The 14,174-nt window shown below is 40.4% G+C and overlaps 2 protein-coding genes across 5 annotated transcripts in view; both read right to left on the bottom strand.

Moving 5' to 3' along the window:
* Positions 1-714: 714 nt before the first annotated feature.
* On the bottom strand, positions 715-8,562 carry LOC129813732 (RING finger protein 11-like). The gene is made up of 3 exons (XM_055866201.1): positions 7,935-8,562; positions 4,406-4,572; positions 715-4,154 (listed from the first exon to the last, which is right to left on the bottom strand). The coding sequence occupies exons 1-3, from the start codon at positions 8,052-8,054 to the stop codon at positions 3,983-3,985; spliced, it is 459 nt and encodes a 152-aa protein (XP_055722176.1). The 5' UTR covers positions 8,055-8,562; the 3' UTR covers positions 715-3,982.
* Positions 8,563-9,731: 1,169 nt separating this feature from the next.
* Positions 9,732-14,174, bottom strand: part of LOC129813734 (voltage-dependent R-type calcium channel subunit alpha-1E-like) — an 85,549-nt gene continuing 81,106 nt past the window's right edge. For all 4 annotated transcript variants that reach the window (XM_055866203.1, XM_055866204.1, XM_055866202.1 and 1 more), the window contains 3 exons: positions 13,901-14,036; positions 11,481-11,650; positions 9,732-11,283 (listed from right to left, as the gene is read on the bottom strand). In XM_055866203.1, coding sequence (XP_055722178.1) covers positions 10,738-11,283; positions 11,481-11,650; positions 13,901-14,036 — 852 coding nt within the window. In that variant the 3' untranslated portion in view covers positions 9,732-10,737. The remainder of the gene's footprint in view (positions 11,284-11,480; positions 11,651-13,900; positions 14,037-14,174) is intronic.

The following is a 14,174-nucleotide window of genomic DNA, read 5'->3' on the forward strand; positions in this document are numbered from 1 at the left end:
TATCTAAAAATGATAACCTTTTGAATGTTTCACTATTTTTATATTCATGAAATTCACTAAGGATGGTCCTCCACTTCCTCCTCTGAGGAACCTTCACTGACCATTGCTCCATCGTGAAAAAAGGATCTGAATACATTGAGGCCTTGCACCCAAAAGCGCTGCGCATACTGAGTGTCTCTACTAGTGAAAGGGCCACAAAGATTAGTTATGTTGCCAAACAAAATCAGATTAGGTGTATTTAGCTTCAAGAAAAAGAACAAACAAGTTAGGATGTTGCAACTAGTAATTTTTTTGACAGAGCCCATGTTTTGTACAATGTTGCCTAACGTAATCTTGCCTCCGTACCATGGCATTAGCCCCACTAGTCTAAGCTGGTCAGGCGATTGCATTGCAGCATTGATAAACTAAGCTGATCATACTGATTAATTAGGTAAAACGTCTAATCTGAGAAACAAACAGGCATGTCGCAACTAATCACTTCTGTAAAAGCACAGATCATGATGACCATAAAAGCCTGGCTTGTGCAATACTGTATGTGACAAAAGACTTTGAAATACCATTGCCATGATTATAGCAGCAACAAATCTAAGCAGAAATAATTACAGTATGTACTCTGCTGATAGGATAAAAGGGGAAATGTAACGTTTGACTAACATCTGGTGTAACAAGATACTACAGTCTCAGAACACTAATAAGTCAGGCATGACACAAATGTGTGCTTTCTTGTTTATTTACATTTTTTTACAGCTTCAATATGAGGGATGCTTGGCCTTTCAAAAACCAGGACTACAGGAGATGACATTTATTTTCAGAATTCTGAAAAACACTGCAAAACAAAGCTAATAATTGAAACACGTGTGTTGTCGTTTAATGTCACCGTGAAACCATGAGAGAAATCTTCCCCCTCTTACAAATATCTTTGGGACAGAGGTTTGCAAATGTATACTCAAGCCAGTGTAAACTCTAATGGGAAATACTTATCTCCCACAAACACAATGACAAACGATACATCTAAAAGGTAGGAGATACACAAACATCAATACAGAAAAGGGTATCACTATTATATAAACAAAAAATGTCATGGAAATAATTCACTGCAACGCTACTTCGCTACAAACATATATAAAAAAGCAAAAAAAATGTTTTTTGTTTGTTTTTTACAGCAAGAAATAAAATTGCGCAATGATGACTGTGGGATTGAAAATACAGGTAAGTAAGCTAAGTACTTAAGGGAAGAAATATTATTCTATTCAATATTGTCTCATCCAAGACAAAGCAAACCTCTGTCCCCTTCACTCAGTCACTTCCACACAAAAACACACACTAGAATCAAGACAAGCAAAACAAAGCAGATGCACACTACTGAATCACACATTTCATGAATACATATTCAGCTATTGAGCTTTAGTTCAACTTGATATGTGACCAATGGTAGCATTGACAGCATTATCAATATCAATCTTAACTTCTGTGCTGCGAAAATAAGAAATAATATTGAAAAGTGCAAGGTTATAGGTATATATATTAATATAATGCTTCCGTTATTGTCCTATAAGTAAAGTGCAAATCTCGGGATCAGATTAATGTGTGTGCAAGCATTCCTAACTTTTAGACAGATCATCCTGCACATGCACAAATGAGCCCTTTACATTGTCTGACAGCTATGCTACTCCTCTTATTGTAAAACCTATAAACCTTACACAGAGTGATTGACATACAGCTCATCCACTACTTCAGGCCATTTGGAATGGCAGTGGAGCCATTTATAATGGTAAATCTGAAAGACAAAACAAAAGGTAACGGATGTACATTAATGTTCAAAAGTTTGGGGTCACTTAGAAATGTTCTTGTTTTCGAAAGAAAATAACATTTTTTGTCCATTAAAATAACATCAAATTGATCAGAATCCCAGAGTCGCATCCTCACTGTTGACGATTATACTGGTATTTTGCGGGTACTATTTAATGAAGCTGCCAGTTGAGGACTGGTGAGGCATCGGTTTCTCAAACTCGACACCCTAATGTACTTTTCCTCTTGCTCAGTTGTACACAGGGGCCTCCCACTCCTCTTTCTATTCTGGTTAGAGCCAGTTTGTGCTGTTCTGTGAAAGGAGTAGTACACAGCATTGTACGAGATCTTCAGTTTCTTGGCAATTTCTCGCATGGAATAGCCTTAATTTCTCAGAACAAGAACAGACAGACGAGTTTCAGAAGAAAGGTCTTTGTTTCTGGCCATTTTGAGCCTGTAATCGAACCCATAAAATGCTGATGCTCCAGATACTGAACTAGTCTAAAGAAGGCCAGCTTTATTTCTTCTTTAATCAGAACAACAGTTTTCAGCTGTGTTAACATAATTGCAAATGGGTTTTCTAATGATCAATTAGCCTTTTGAAATTATAAACTTGAATTAGCTAACACAACGTGCCATTGGAACACAGGAGTGATGGTTGCTGATACTGGGCCTCTGTACGCCTATGTAGATATTCCATAAAGAATCTGCCTTTTCCAGCTAAAATAGTCTTTTACAACATTAACAATGTCTACACTGTATTTCTGATCAATTTGATGTTATTTTAATGGACAAACAATTTGCTTTTCTTTCAAAAACAAGGACATTTTTAAGTGACCCCAAACCTTTGAACGGTAGTGTATGTGTTTCTCCATTAAACATATCATAGTCTAATAGAGGATGGGTTTTGGGTGATTTCTGCACTGTGTATGTGCATACTATAATTGTTTTTGTTGTAATCCTAAAAGGAGACTATGCTCTGTAACTTATTTTATTTTGAAACACTAAAACAGGGTATGCTTCAGTCCGTAGAGAGATAACCATTATTGCGCCACCATGCCGGCTTTCCTGTAGCTGTTTTGCCATTACTAAGTCATATTCAGAGTGCGGGATTTTGAGACTTTAGAAGACTGATGAGTCATAATATTGTCTTGTTGTTGCCAGCTGTGGGTTCCAAAGGAATCTGATAGGATACTTCCTGGTGACCAAATTCAGATGACAGAAAATTATCTAATCCCATTCCCAGCTACTAATCATGGTGAATAATGATTGGCTGGGATGGGATGCCACCGAGACCTGCTCAAGTGGAAATGCAGTGAGCCATCACTACAGTAACAGCCCCTCCCCCTCTTCTGACCATAACATCACCAACCCAATCCTAGTACTGTATTCAACAGCTGACTCAGGAACCCAGTCCACCACAGACGCACATATTATGCCTGCTTGTCCTCCTATGTAGGCAGCTGCCTAATGTTGCCTTATTTCAGTCAGACCATGACTCAGCCAGTTCAGTTCAGAGCCAGTTCAGTTCAGAGCCAGTTCAGTTCAGAGCCAGTTCAGTTCAGAGCCAGTTCAGTTCAGAGCCAGTTCCAGTTCCAGTTCAGAGCCAGTTCAGTTCTGAGCCAGTTCCAGTTCAGAGCCAGTTCAGAGCCAGTTCCAGTTCCAGTTCCAGTTCAGAGCCAGTTCAGAGCCAGTTCCAGTTCCAGTTCCAGTTCAGAGCCAGTTCAGTTCAGAGCCAGTTCAGTTCAGAGCCAGTTCAGTTCAGAGCCAGTTCCAGTTCCAGTTCTGAGCCAGTCCCAGTTCAGAGCCAGTCCCAGTTCAGAGCCAGTCCCAGTTCAGAGCCAGTCCCAGTTCAGAGCCAGTCCCAGTTCCAGTTCAGAGCCAGTTCCAGTTCAGAGACAGTTCCAGTTCAGAGCCAGTCCCAGTTCAGAGCCAGTTCCAGGTGATGGGTGGATGGGTCCAAGTCTTTTCATTGTTAATCACTAGTGTTTCCATAGTCTCTCTCTCGTATGTCATCACCGACCAAGACACTGTGCTGCTCCTTATCCCAAGGTAAAAAGCAGAGGGGAAGGGGGCAGCATGTGTGTGTTTGTTGGGGCTGGTGGAAGTGTGTGTGTATGTGTGCGTGTGTTTGTAGGGGGGTGGCAAGGCAGAGCTCGGCAGAAGGGGGTAGTGTTGTATTTAGGGTCCGTGGTCAGTTGGTCTCGTAAGTGGAGAGCAGGGCGGCGTCCACAGGCTCCATGCAGGAGGGACAGGTGAAGGACCTCATCAGCCAGTCGTCTATACAGTCCATGTGGTAGATGTGCATACAGGGCAGAAACCGGATGGGGTCCCCGTACACAAAGTCCATCATACATATCACACACCTAGAAAATGGGTCAATACATGTATGAATAGTGGTTTTGATCATTTTTTCCTCAGCCCTTTAACTGACCAGGAAAAACTCTGGGCACTAGTTATGTTATACAAACACAGTTACATGCTACAACTAGGGTCAGAGTTTTACCTGCTCAGGTCACATGAACAGTGACCTTTATCAATTACACCAGAGAATAAAAACAGTGGTAAACTAATAATATTAAGATATTAATAAAAACAGTGGTAAACAGATGGTTACTCTCTGATTTTCTTCTCAGAGCCGTCCCGTCCTCCGTCGTAGACACCCCGGGGGAGGTGCTGGATGAGGCCGATACGCTGGGCGATACGGACCTGCTCCTCCTCAGTCAGCTGGCTGGCCAGGCGGGCCTGGCTGGGGGTGGGGTGGTACACCGGCATGTGGGCCTCCTGGAAGAAACATACAGAAAGTCAATCCATGGGCCAACTCAACTGAACTGATCCCATGACCCAGTGTTTCAACAACCATGGTATAAGCGGGGTTTGGGTGGTCTGTTCCACCTAATGACGTATATACAGTTGAAGTCGGAAGTTTACATACACCATGGCCAAATATAATTAAACTCAGTTTTCCACAATTCCTGACATTTAATCCAAGTAGAAATTCCCTGTCTTAGGTCAGTTAGGATCACCACTTTATTTTAAGAATGTGAAATGTCAGAATAATAGTAGAAAGAATGATTTATTTCAGCTTTAATTTCTTTCATCACATTCCCAGTGGGTCAGAAGTTTACATACACTCAATTAGTATTTGGTAGCATTGCCTTTAAATTGTTTAACTTGGGTCAAACGTTTCGGGTAGCCTTCCACAAGCTTCCCACAATAGGTTGGGTGAATTTTGGCCCATTCTTCCTGACAGAGCTGGTGTAACTGAGTCAGGTTTGTAGGCCTCCTTGCTCGCACACGCTTTTTCAGTTTTACCCACAAATTGTCCATAGGAATGAGGTTAGGGCTTTGTGATGGCCACTCCAATACCTTGACTTTGTTGTCTTTAAGCCATTTTGCCACAACTTTGGAAGTATGCTTGGGGTCATTGTCCATTTGGAAGACCCATTTGCGACCAAGCTTTAACTTCCTGACTGACGTCTTGAGATGTTGCTTCAATATATCCACATAATTGTCTTACCTCATGATGCCATCTATTTTGTGAAGTGCACCAGTCCGTCCTGCAGCAAAGCACCCCCACAACATGATGCTGCCACCCGCGTGCTTCACGGTTGGGATGGTGTTCTTCGGCTTGCAAGCCTCCCCCTTTTTCTCCAAACATAATGATGGTCATTATGGCCAAACAGTTTTATTTTTGTTTCATCAGACCAAAGGACATTTCTGCAAAAAGTACAATATTTGTCCCCATGTGCAGTTGCAAACCGTAGTCTGGCTTTTTTTATGGTGGTTTTGGAGCAGTGGCTTCTTCCTTACTGAGCGGCTTTTCAGGTTATGTCGATATAGGACACATTTTACTGTGGATATAGACACTTTTGTACCTGTTTCATCCAGCATCTTCACAAGGTCCTTTGCTGTTGTTCTGGGATTGATTTGCACTTTTCGCACCAAAGTACGTTCATCTCTTGGAGATAGAACGCGTCTCCTTCCTGAGCGGTATGACGGCTGTGTGGTCCAATGGTGTTTGTACTTGTGTACTATTGTTTGTACAGATGAACATGGTACCTTCAGGCGTTTGGAAATTGCTCCCAAGGATGAACCAGACTTGTGGAGGTGTACATTTTTATTCTGAGGTCTTGGGTTGATTTCTTTTGATTTTCCCATGATGTCAAGCAACGAGGCACTGAGTTTGAAGGCAGGCCTTGAAATACATCCACATGTACACCTCCAATTGACTCAAATGATGTCAATTAGCCTATCAGAAGCTTCTAAAGCCATGACATAATTTTCTGGAATTTTCCAAGCTGTTTAAAGGCACAGTCAACTTAGTCTATGTAAACTTCTGACCCACTGAAATTGTGATACAGTGAATTATCAGTGAAATAATCTGTCTGTAAACAATTGCTGGAAAAATGACTTGTGTCATGCACAAAGTAGATGTCCTAACCAAGTTGCCAAAACTATAGTTTGTTAACAAGAAATTTGTGGAGTGGTTGAAAAACGAGTTTTAATGACTCCAACCTAAGTGTATGTAAACTTCCAACTTCAGCTGTAAACCCTGGATTGCTGATGCTATATATTGGCCATTGAAAGGCATTGAAGCCACTGGTCGGCCATATTGGCGACAGTATTTCAATTAAATGGTTCAAGGACAAAATTACATGTATTTATTCAGTTGTTGTAGTGGGGACAGTAACATTAGTACTCTTAAATAAATACTTTAAAGATTTTTTTATTTATTTTTGTTCATTTTCTTTTTAATGTTTAGCTCACATAATATAATTTAAAAGTATGCACTAAAGTGTCTGTAATAGAATAAATGTGTCAAAAACAAATATAGACATTAATAAATGCATTTCTAAATCTTCCAAAATAATTTGTATAATTGAGGAATACCAAGATGGATGTGCGGTGGCTTCAATACAGCGCCACCTGTCAGTCATCCAGGGTTTATACACATACATCATCGGTTCCACCCCGCCTACAAGAGTTTGTCTTGCATTTGTTTCAATTGACAATGTTGTTGCCAGGGGGAACCTGGAAATTAAACTAGCAGAAACACTGCCACGGCAAATCCAATTCATAGACAATTACACTACTTTTGGGCAGCCAGGGTATGACTCGGCAGCTATCTAGTATTGGGTGATTTGAGGTGGAATCATGTGTGAGGCCTATATGAAAGTGTGATACAACAAGGAGAAAGAAGGAGTCTATCATAATGGTTTATCACAATGTGTGTTCTGCGCTGTGGCGAGCCAAAACACACACCCTGCCATGGATAAAGCAGCCGGAAAAAACTGCCCAGTCTAGACATTCTTGGCAAGCCTGTTTAGAACACTTTTGTGAGATTGAAAAGCATTTGGGCATTAAAAGTGTTGTGTGTTTTTCTCTTTGTGTGACTGAGTATGTTCAACTATTGATATGTGAAAACTCAGACCCATAACAATCAGTTGCAAATAGGACTACCTATGAAAACAATAATTTCAATGCAACACTATTGCTCAGCCCTTTAAATATTTTATTGTGGCTCATCTGATGTAGCCTAGCTTTTAAAACCATACATTTGACAGCAACAATTCACTTTAAACTATACCTAGATGAATGAGTCAGTAATGGTATGGAATCATATAAAAGAAAATAAATAATCTAGCTAAATAATTAGGAAATATTTGACCAGATTCTCTAAAGATGTTCAATGCACTTGACCCCTGGGTCTTGCATGATTCTGTCAATTCGCATAGCAATACTTAAAGCTAGGGTCCTTAATTGAAGCAATAACAAAGTGGTTACCCCGCCTCTGTTTTGGTAAAATGCTGAGGGATGGGCCTGGAGAAATGGAACCCCTCTCAAATTAATTCAGAGCTATGGATGCAATAAGGACTGACCATCCACGATATCAAAATTATAATTATAACCATGATTAGAGGCTATACAGTGTTAGTTTACATTTAGCTAAATTGTTTACAAACAAAACAAGCTTATATTTTGGGTTCTGATAGGGTACGACTGTTGAGCTAAGCTCATGAGGCATTTATCAGTTATATTCTTCAAGAATCAGTGGTTATAACTATATAATGAATGTATAAGTCCAACAATAAATGTAGCAACAAAGGATTCTAGCTTTAACATTAGTAGCTATAAAGTCTGACCTGGTAAGGCGGAGGTGGCTCCAAATCCGGGTCTGCCTCCCCATAACTTGCTCTGTCAGACTGGGATTCGTGAAGCAAAGATATATCGTCGGACGTCGGCGATTTGAGACAATTGCCCATGTCCACTTCTCAGTCCCCCGTTGTTTAGCTAGCTTGTAAACTTCCTATTGTTCGTTTACAACCAAATGTATCTTCCCCTCGTTGAAGAAGTAATGTTATTACACATTAAATACTATTTAACAATCCATTAAAACATAATATATATATATGTTCATATAAACACTAGCTCGAGACCCATCAGCTGCCCAAGCTATTCAACATCATCAGACCATCACAGTCAAAACAAAGAGCTAGCTAGATACTGCTGCTAGCTAACGCTTTTGGCTAAACAGCTAGTGACTTCCTTGATTAATATCATTCACTCCTCGGCCTAAGATTTTAAATGAAAAACGTTCGCTCAAATAGAAACTATCATAACGACATTAGCGATAGAACATCTATATTCTTCACAAATATAGACCACTGACTTCACGAATAAAGTAAGTGTCTGGCTAGCTTGCAATATTATTCAATTTTTTCAACCTGAACTTGGCGTCCATTGGATATGACGTAACGGCTTTAGTGTTGTTGACTTTGTCATAAGGTGAGTGAGGAGTTTGCTTTTTGCACTTTCATTGGATGGTTGCAATGCAACGTCACACAAGGAAATGAAAAGTGGTGGCTGGCACAAGACCCAAAATAGTCTGTTATTTCATTTTTTTTTTAATGATATACAATTTTGTTCTTAAACAAAGATCACAATTGTTGGTTTAATCTCATAATTCATGTATAGTTATTCCCTGAAGTGGTCTACTGTAAAGTGTAAACAACATTCAGCAAAATGTTTATTCCTGACTTTACCCAGACATTAGAGCCTTATGGAGAGTTATATAAGGATTGGAGTTGACCATTGGTCTACATCAGATACCGAGACAAGCAGCCACATAACTGCAATTAAGGATACTTTTCTTGGAATTTAGGAAACTTTTATTCATACTGTATATACAACTATTTTACACATATAAACCAAACAACTATTTGCATTCAAGGAACTTATTATACAATTCTCTGTTTTTTGGTTAAGTGAGTTTCACAGAATCATTACCCTTTTTCAGGCAAATAAAACAAATACATATACATGTACCTTAAATGACCATTCCAGAAATATCCTATTCCACCCTTCAAGTGTGTTGTGAGCTGAAAGGGATATGTTCTCTTGCAATCTTGCAGAAAGCATGGTATAAATGTACTGTACATTATTAGTAAACCATTCTAAATAACAGGTAAAATCAGGTGTGTTGAAAACATCTTCCTACATGTGTCGTCTGTAATGGCTCATACAGTATTTTTATAAACCAATCTAGGTAGAAAATATACAGTTGCAGTGAGGTATCTGACAAGTACTGATTACGCGGTAGGCTAATGAAGAAGAGGAGAACATGGATGGCTACATTGATGAAGAAAATACTCAAGTTCATGATTGTTTCTGGCCAGTTATTGATTCCGGAAGATGAGAAGGAATGAATCAGTCAAATGTTTAAAAAAATATTGTAACATCTGAAGAAAAACAGGTACAGTACAGTACATCAACAAGATGAAGGTTGGTTCAAGACAGCCACAGGTTCTGCTGGCTTTCCTATTGGCTTAATAAAGGTTTGGATTGAAGCCATGTTCTGGGTATTGTCCTAGTCATTTGGTTCTCTAGAGTCCTGTTCATAACAAAGCCATGTCTTTCAAATCACACTAGATATTTAGGCATTCCTTTTCTGAAAAATAATGAATACTTTTATTGAAAGCAATCACATTTCATGACATTGTTGGTTGTTGTCCATTGTCCTGCAAGTTGGTAAAAAAAGAAAAGAAAATCATACAGATTTCCAACAGAAGACAATGTGCCATTCACTTTTCTGCTTGTATTAATGATTGTTTTATTCCTTTAAAAAATTACAACAGGAGTTACATGGTTTACGTATGAATAGATTCTTATTAAAGAAGTGTGTTCCCTTTGTAGACAGTAAAGGGATAGGAAATCTAATGGTGGAGGGTGCAAAAGGTCAAAAATGAACTCAGCTCTACTAAAATTCGAAAAAACATTGCTTGATCAATTATTGTTTGGGTGTATTTTGTTACATAGACATGACTACATTTCATTCATTTATAAAGTACTTTTACAGTTACCCTTCTTTATGGCCATGTATCCTACTCAGACAATCAAGTGGTACTGGTGGCAAATTTATAGGAAAAAAACCCACATGTATTTACAAAAACCATGGCTTTCAAAGATATTGTTACTCCTTATTTTGCACATAGTTACATATTCACACCCCACACACACCGTTAAGAGCAACACTGAATCAATGCCAGAGAAACACCTTCAGATATGACAATACCTATTGACACAAATTACAATTCTATTCATTTAATCTCTTTTCTGTCCATCCAAGGCTATTTGAGGTTTATTATTACGCTCTTTATTTTGATAGTCAAAATATAAATGAACCACAGTCAAATATTTGTGGGTAGATATTTATTGTACATTTTCTGTGTGGATTTGAAAGGGATTCCACTTGCAAAAGTCAAAAACAATGTTCTTATTTTTGTTCTCCTCTCACATTTGAGCAAACATACTACAATCACACAGGTATGCAGTAGTAATGCAAGAGAGTGACAAATGTCCCTTTTCCTTTATAATGTAATACAACTTTAACTCTTTACTCCCTACGCTCCTTCTTCACCGCCCCTCCGCCTCCACTTCTTCCTCCTCCTAGCAGCGGTCGTCCTCTTCTGTGTCGCTGAGTGGCTCACAGCCCGCAACAGAGACCGTCTGAGCCAGGCGTTTCCGGAAGTGTCCGTTGGGGACCTGCCAGCCGCTCCTGGAACCCCGTCGAGCGGAGCTGAAGCTGGAGCTGGATGTGGAGCTGACCGTGTTAGCACGTCCCAGGCTGGTGGCTACCGCCGCCTCGAAAGTCAGCGTCTCCATGAACCCGGTGGGGTCCAGACTGTGCTCGTCCTCCTGCAGGGCCAGGTAGGGCTCCGACGGGTAGCGACGCAGGGGAGAGCCCTGCTGGTGGCGACGGCCCCTCGCCCCACTCTGTCCCTCTCCCCCTGCCCCCTCTCTGGAGGCTTCCCCTCGCCTCTGAGTCTCTGGGCTGCCCCTGTCGTCATCATCGTCCCCTGAGGGAGGGTGCGTGCGACACACCAGAGGAGAGTAAGAGATGTGGGGATGGGAGCGTGTTGAGGTCTGGGACAGGGGGCGACGGCTAGGAGTACTAGATTCAGAGGTGGGGATGGGGCTGTCGGAGCTGTTGCCCTGGACACAAGAGTGGAAACACATTTAATACAAATGTCTGACTGTTTTTTCACAAGTGTGTATGTGGCCTACCAGTTCTTCAAATGTGGGTATGTGTTTGTGTCTAGTTGGTCTAGTTGTGGCTTCAGGGGGTACTAATGGTGTATGGGTCTTTAATATGTGTCCTTGGTTAAGCATCCTGCATGTGTGTGGCCTACCTGTTTGTCCAGGGGGTGTGTGCGCTCACGGCTAGGGGAGTGTGAGGGTTGCAGGCTCCTCTCCTCGGAGGTACAGCGGGACGTGTCTGGGGAGAGGAGGTGGCGGCGCTCTTTAGACCTCCCGCGCTCCTTCTCTGTGTCCAACTGCCTCTTCCTTTCTGACCGCGACACTGGATGAGGAAGAGGAAGACCATGGCAAGGAGCACAGAGAGAGGGGCACAGCAACAGATAAAAAGAGAGGGGGACAGAGGAACAACAACAGATAAAGAGAGAGGGGGACGGGGAGAGACAACAACAGATAAAGAGAGAGGGGGACAGAGAGAGACAACAACAGATAAAGAGAGAGGGGGACAGAGAGAGACAACAACAGATAAAGAGAGAGGGAGACAGAGAGGGACAACAACAGATAAAGAGAGAGTGGGACAGAGAGAGACAACAACAGATAAAGAGAGAGGGGGACAGAGAGGGACAACAACAGATAAAGAGAGAGGGGGACAGAGAGAGACAACAACAGATAAAGAGAGAGGGTATGATGAAAGGACAGGATTGAAGCTACATGCTTACGCCCATAAGTCGAACAATTAGCCTACAGTAAATACTGTAAATCAATAGATAGCAACATTATCAGTACACTGTAGATCAGTAAACAGTAACATTATCAGTACACTGTAGATCAGTAAACAGTAACATTATCAGTACACTGTAGATCAGTAAACAGCAACGTTATCAGTACACTGTAGATCAGTAAACAGCAACGTTATCAGTACACTGTAAATCAGTAAACAGCAACGTTATCAGTACACTGTAAATCAGTAAACAGCAACGTTATCAGTACACTGTATATCAGTAAACAGCAACGTTATCAGTACACTGTAAATCAGTAAACAGCAACGTTATCAGTACACTGTATATCAGTAAACAGTAACGTTATCACTACACTGTCGATCAGTAGATAGCAATGTTATCACTACACTGTAGATCAGTAAACAGTAACGTTATCACTACACTGTCGATCAGTAGATAGCAATGTTATCACTACACTGTAGATCAGTAAACATTAACGTTATCACTACACTGTCGATCAGTAAACAGTAACATTATCACTACACTGTCGATCAGTAAAGAGTAATGTTATCACTACACTGTAGATCAGTAAACAGTAACATTATCAGTACACTGTAGATCAGTAAACAGTAACATTATCAGTACACTGTAGATCAGTAAACAGTAACGTTATCACTACACTGTCGATCAGTAGATAGCAATGTTATCACTACACTGTAGATCAGTAAAGAGTAATGTTATCACTACACTGTAGATCAGTAAACAGTAACATTATCAGTACACTGTAGATCAGTAAACAGTAACATTATCAGTACACTGTAGATCAGTAAACAGTAATGTTATCACTACACTGTAGATCAGTAAACAGTAACGTTATAACTACACTGTAGATCAGTAAACAGTAATGTTATCAGTACACTGTATATCAGTAAACAGTAACATTATCAGTACACTGTAGATCAGTAAACAGTAACATTATCACTACACTGTAGATCAGTAAACAGTAACATTATCAGTACACTGTAGATCAGTAAACAGTAACGTTATCAGTACACTGTAGATCAGTAAACAGTAACATTATCAGTACACTGTAGATCAGTAAACAGTAACATTATCACTACACTGTAGATCAGTAAACAGTAACATTATCAGTACACTGTAGATCAGTAAACAGTAACGGTATCAGTACACTGTAGATCAGTAAACAGTAACATTATCACTACACTGTAAATCAGTAAACAGTAACATTATCAGTACACTGTAGATCAGTAAACAGTAACGGTATCAGTACACTGTAGATCAGTAAACAGTAACATTATCAGTACACTGTAGATCAGTAAACAGTAACATTATCACTACACTGTAGATCAGTAAACAGTAACGGTATCAGTACACTGTAGATCAGTAAACAGCAACGTTATCAGTACACTGTATATCAGTAAACAGTAACATTATCACTACACTGTCGATCAGTAGATAGCAATGTTATCACTACACTGTAGATCAGTAAAGAGTAACGTTTTCACTACACTGTCGATCAGTAAACAGTAACATTATCAGTACACTGTAGATCAGTAAACAGTAACATTATCAGTACACTGTAGATCAGTAAACAGTAACGTTATCACTACACTGTAAATCAGTAAACAGCAACATTATCACTACACTGTAGATCAGTAAACAGTATGTTGATGACAAGTGGATAATCATTGATGTACTTAGGATAAAGACATAAAAAAGACATGGAAAAATAAGAACTCTTTAAACATACAATAACCACACACGAATACCACCCCTCATCATGCCAGTGGGACTGATAAGAGGAGAGGTCACGTGAGTAGAGAGTGGAGACTGACCGGCAGCCTTGTAGCTCTTGTGGCGTGGTCTGTACAGTCTATCAGGACTTTTCTTCTCCTCCTGCCACAGGCCATTCACCCTCTGGTCAGCCACAGTGGACGAGGACCGCTTCATAGAGCCACTGGCCATCTCGGTCTGCACACGCACACAGGCACACACACACACACACACACACACACACACACACACACACACACACACACACACACACACACACACACACACACACACACACACACACACACACACACACACACACACACACACACACAC

This window comes from Salvelinus fontinalis, chromosome 17, assembly GCF_029448725.1.
Source record: "Salvelinus fontinalis isolate EN_2023a chromosome 17, ASM2944872v1, whole genome shotgun sequence".
Lineage (NCBI taxonomy): Eukaryota > Metazoa > Chordata > Actinopteri > Salmoniformes > Salmonidae > Salvelinus > Salvelinus fontinalis.

Bases quoted from the DNA above. Each gene is read 5' to 3' on its own strand.
- LOC129813732 (XM_055866201.1), bottom strand. From the start codon at position 8,054: ATGGGCAATTGTCTCAAATCGCCGACGTCCGACGATATATCTTTGCTT. The intron at 4,573-7,934 runs GTCAGACTTTAT...TGTTTCTTCCAG, and splicing joins AGCCACCTCCGCCTTACCAG to GAGGCCCACATGCCGGTGTA. The intron at 4,155-4,405 runs GTAACCATCTGT...CCCATTTTCTAG, and splicing joins TCTGAGAAGAAAATCAGAGA to GTGTGTGATATGTATGATGG.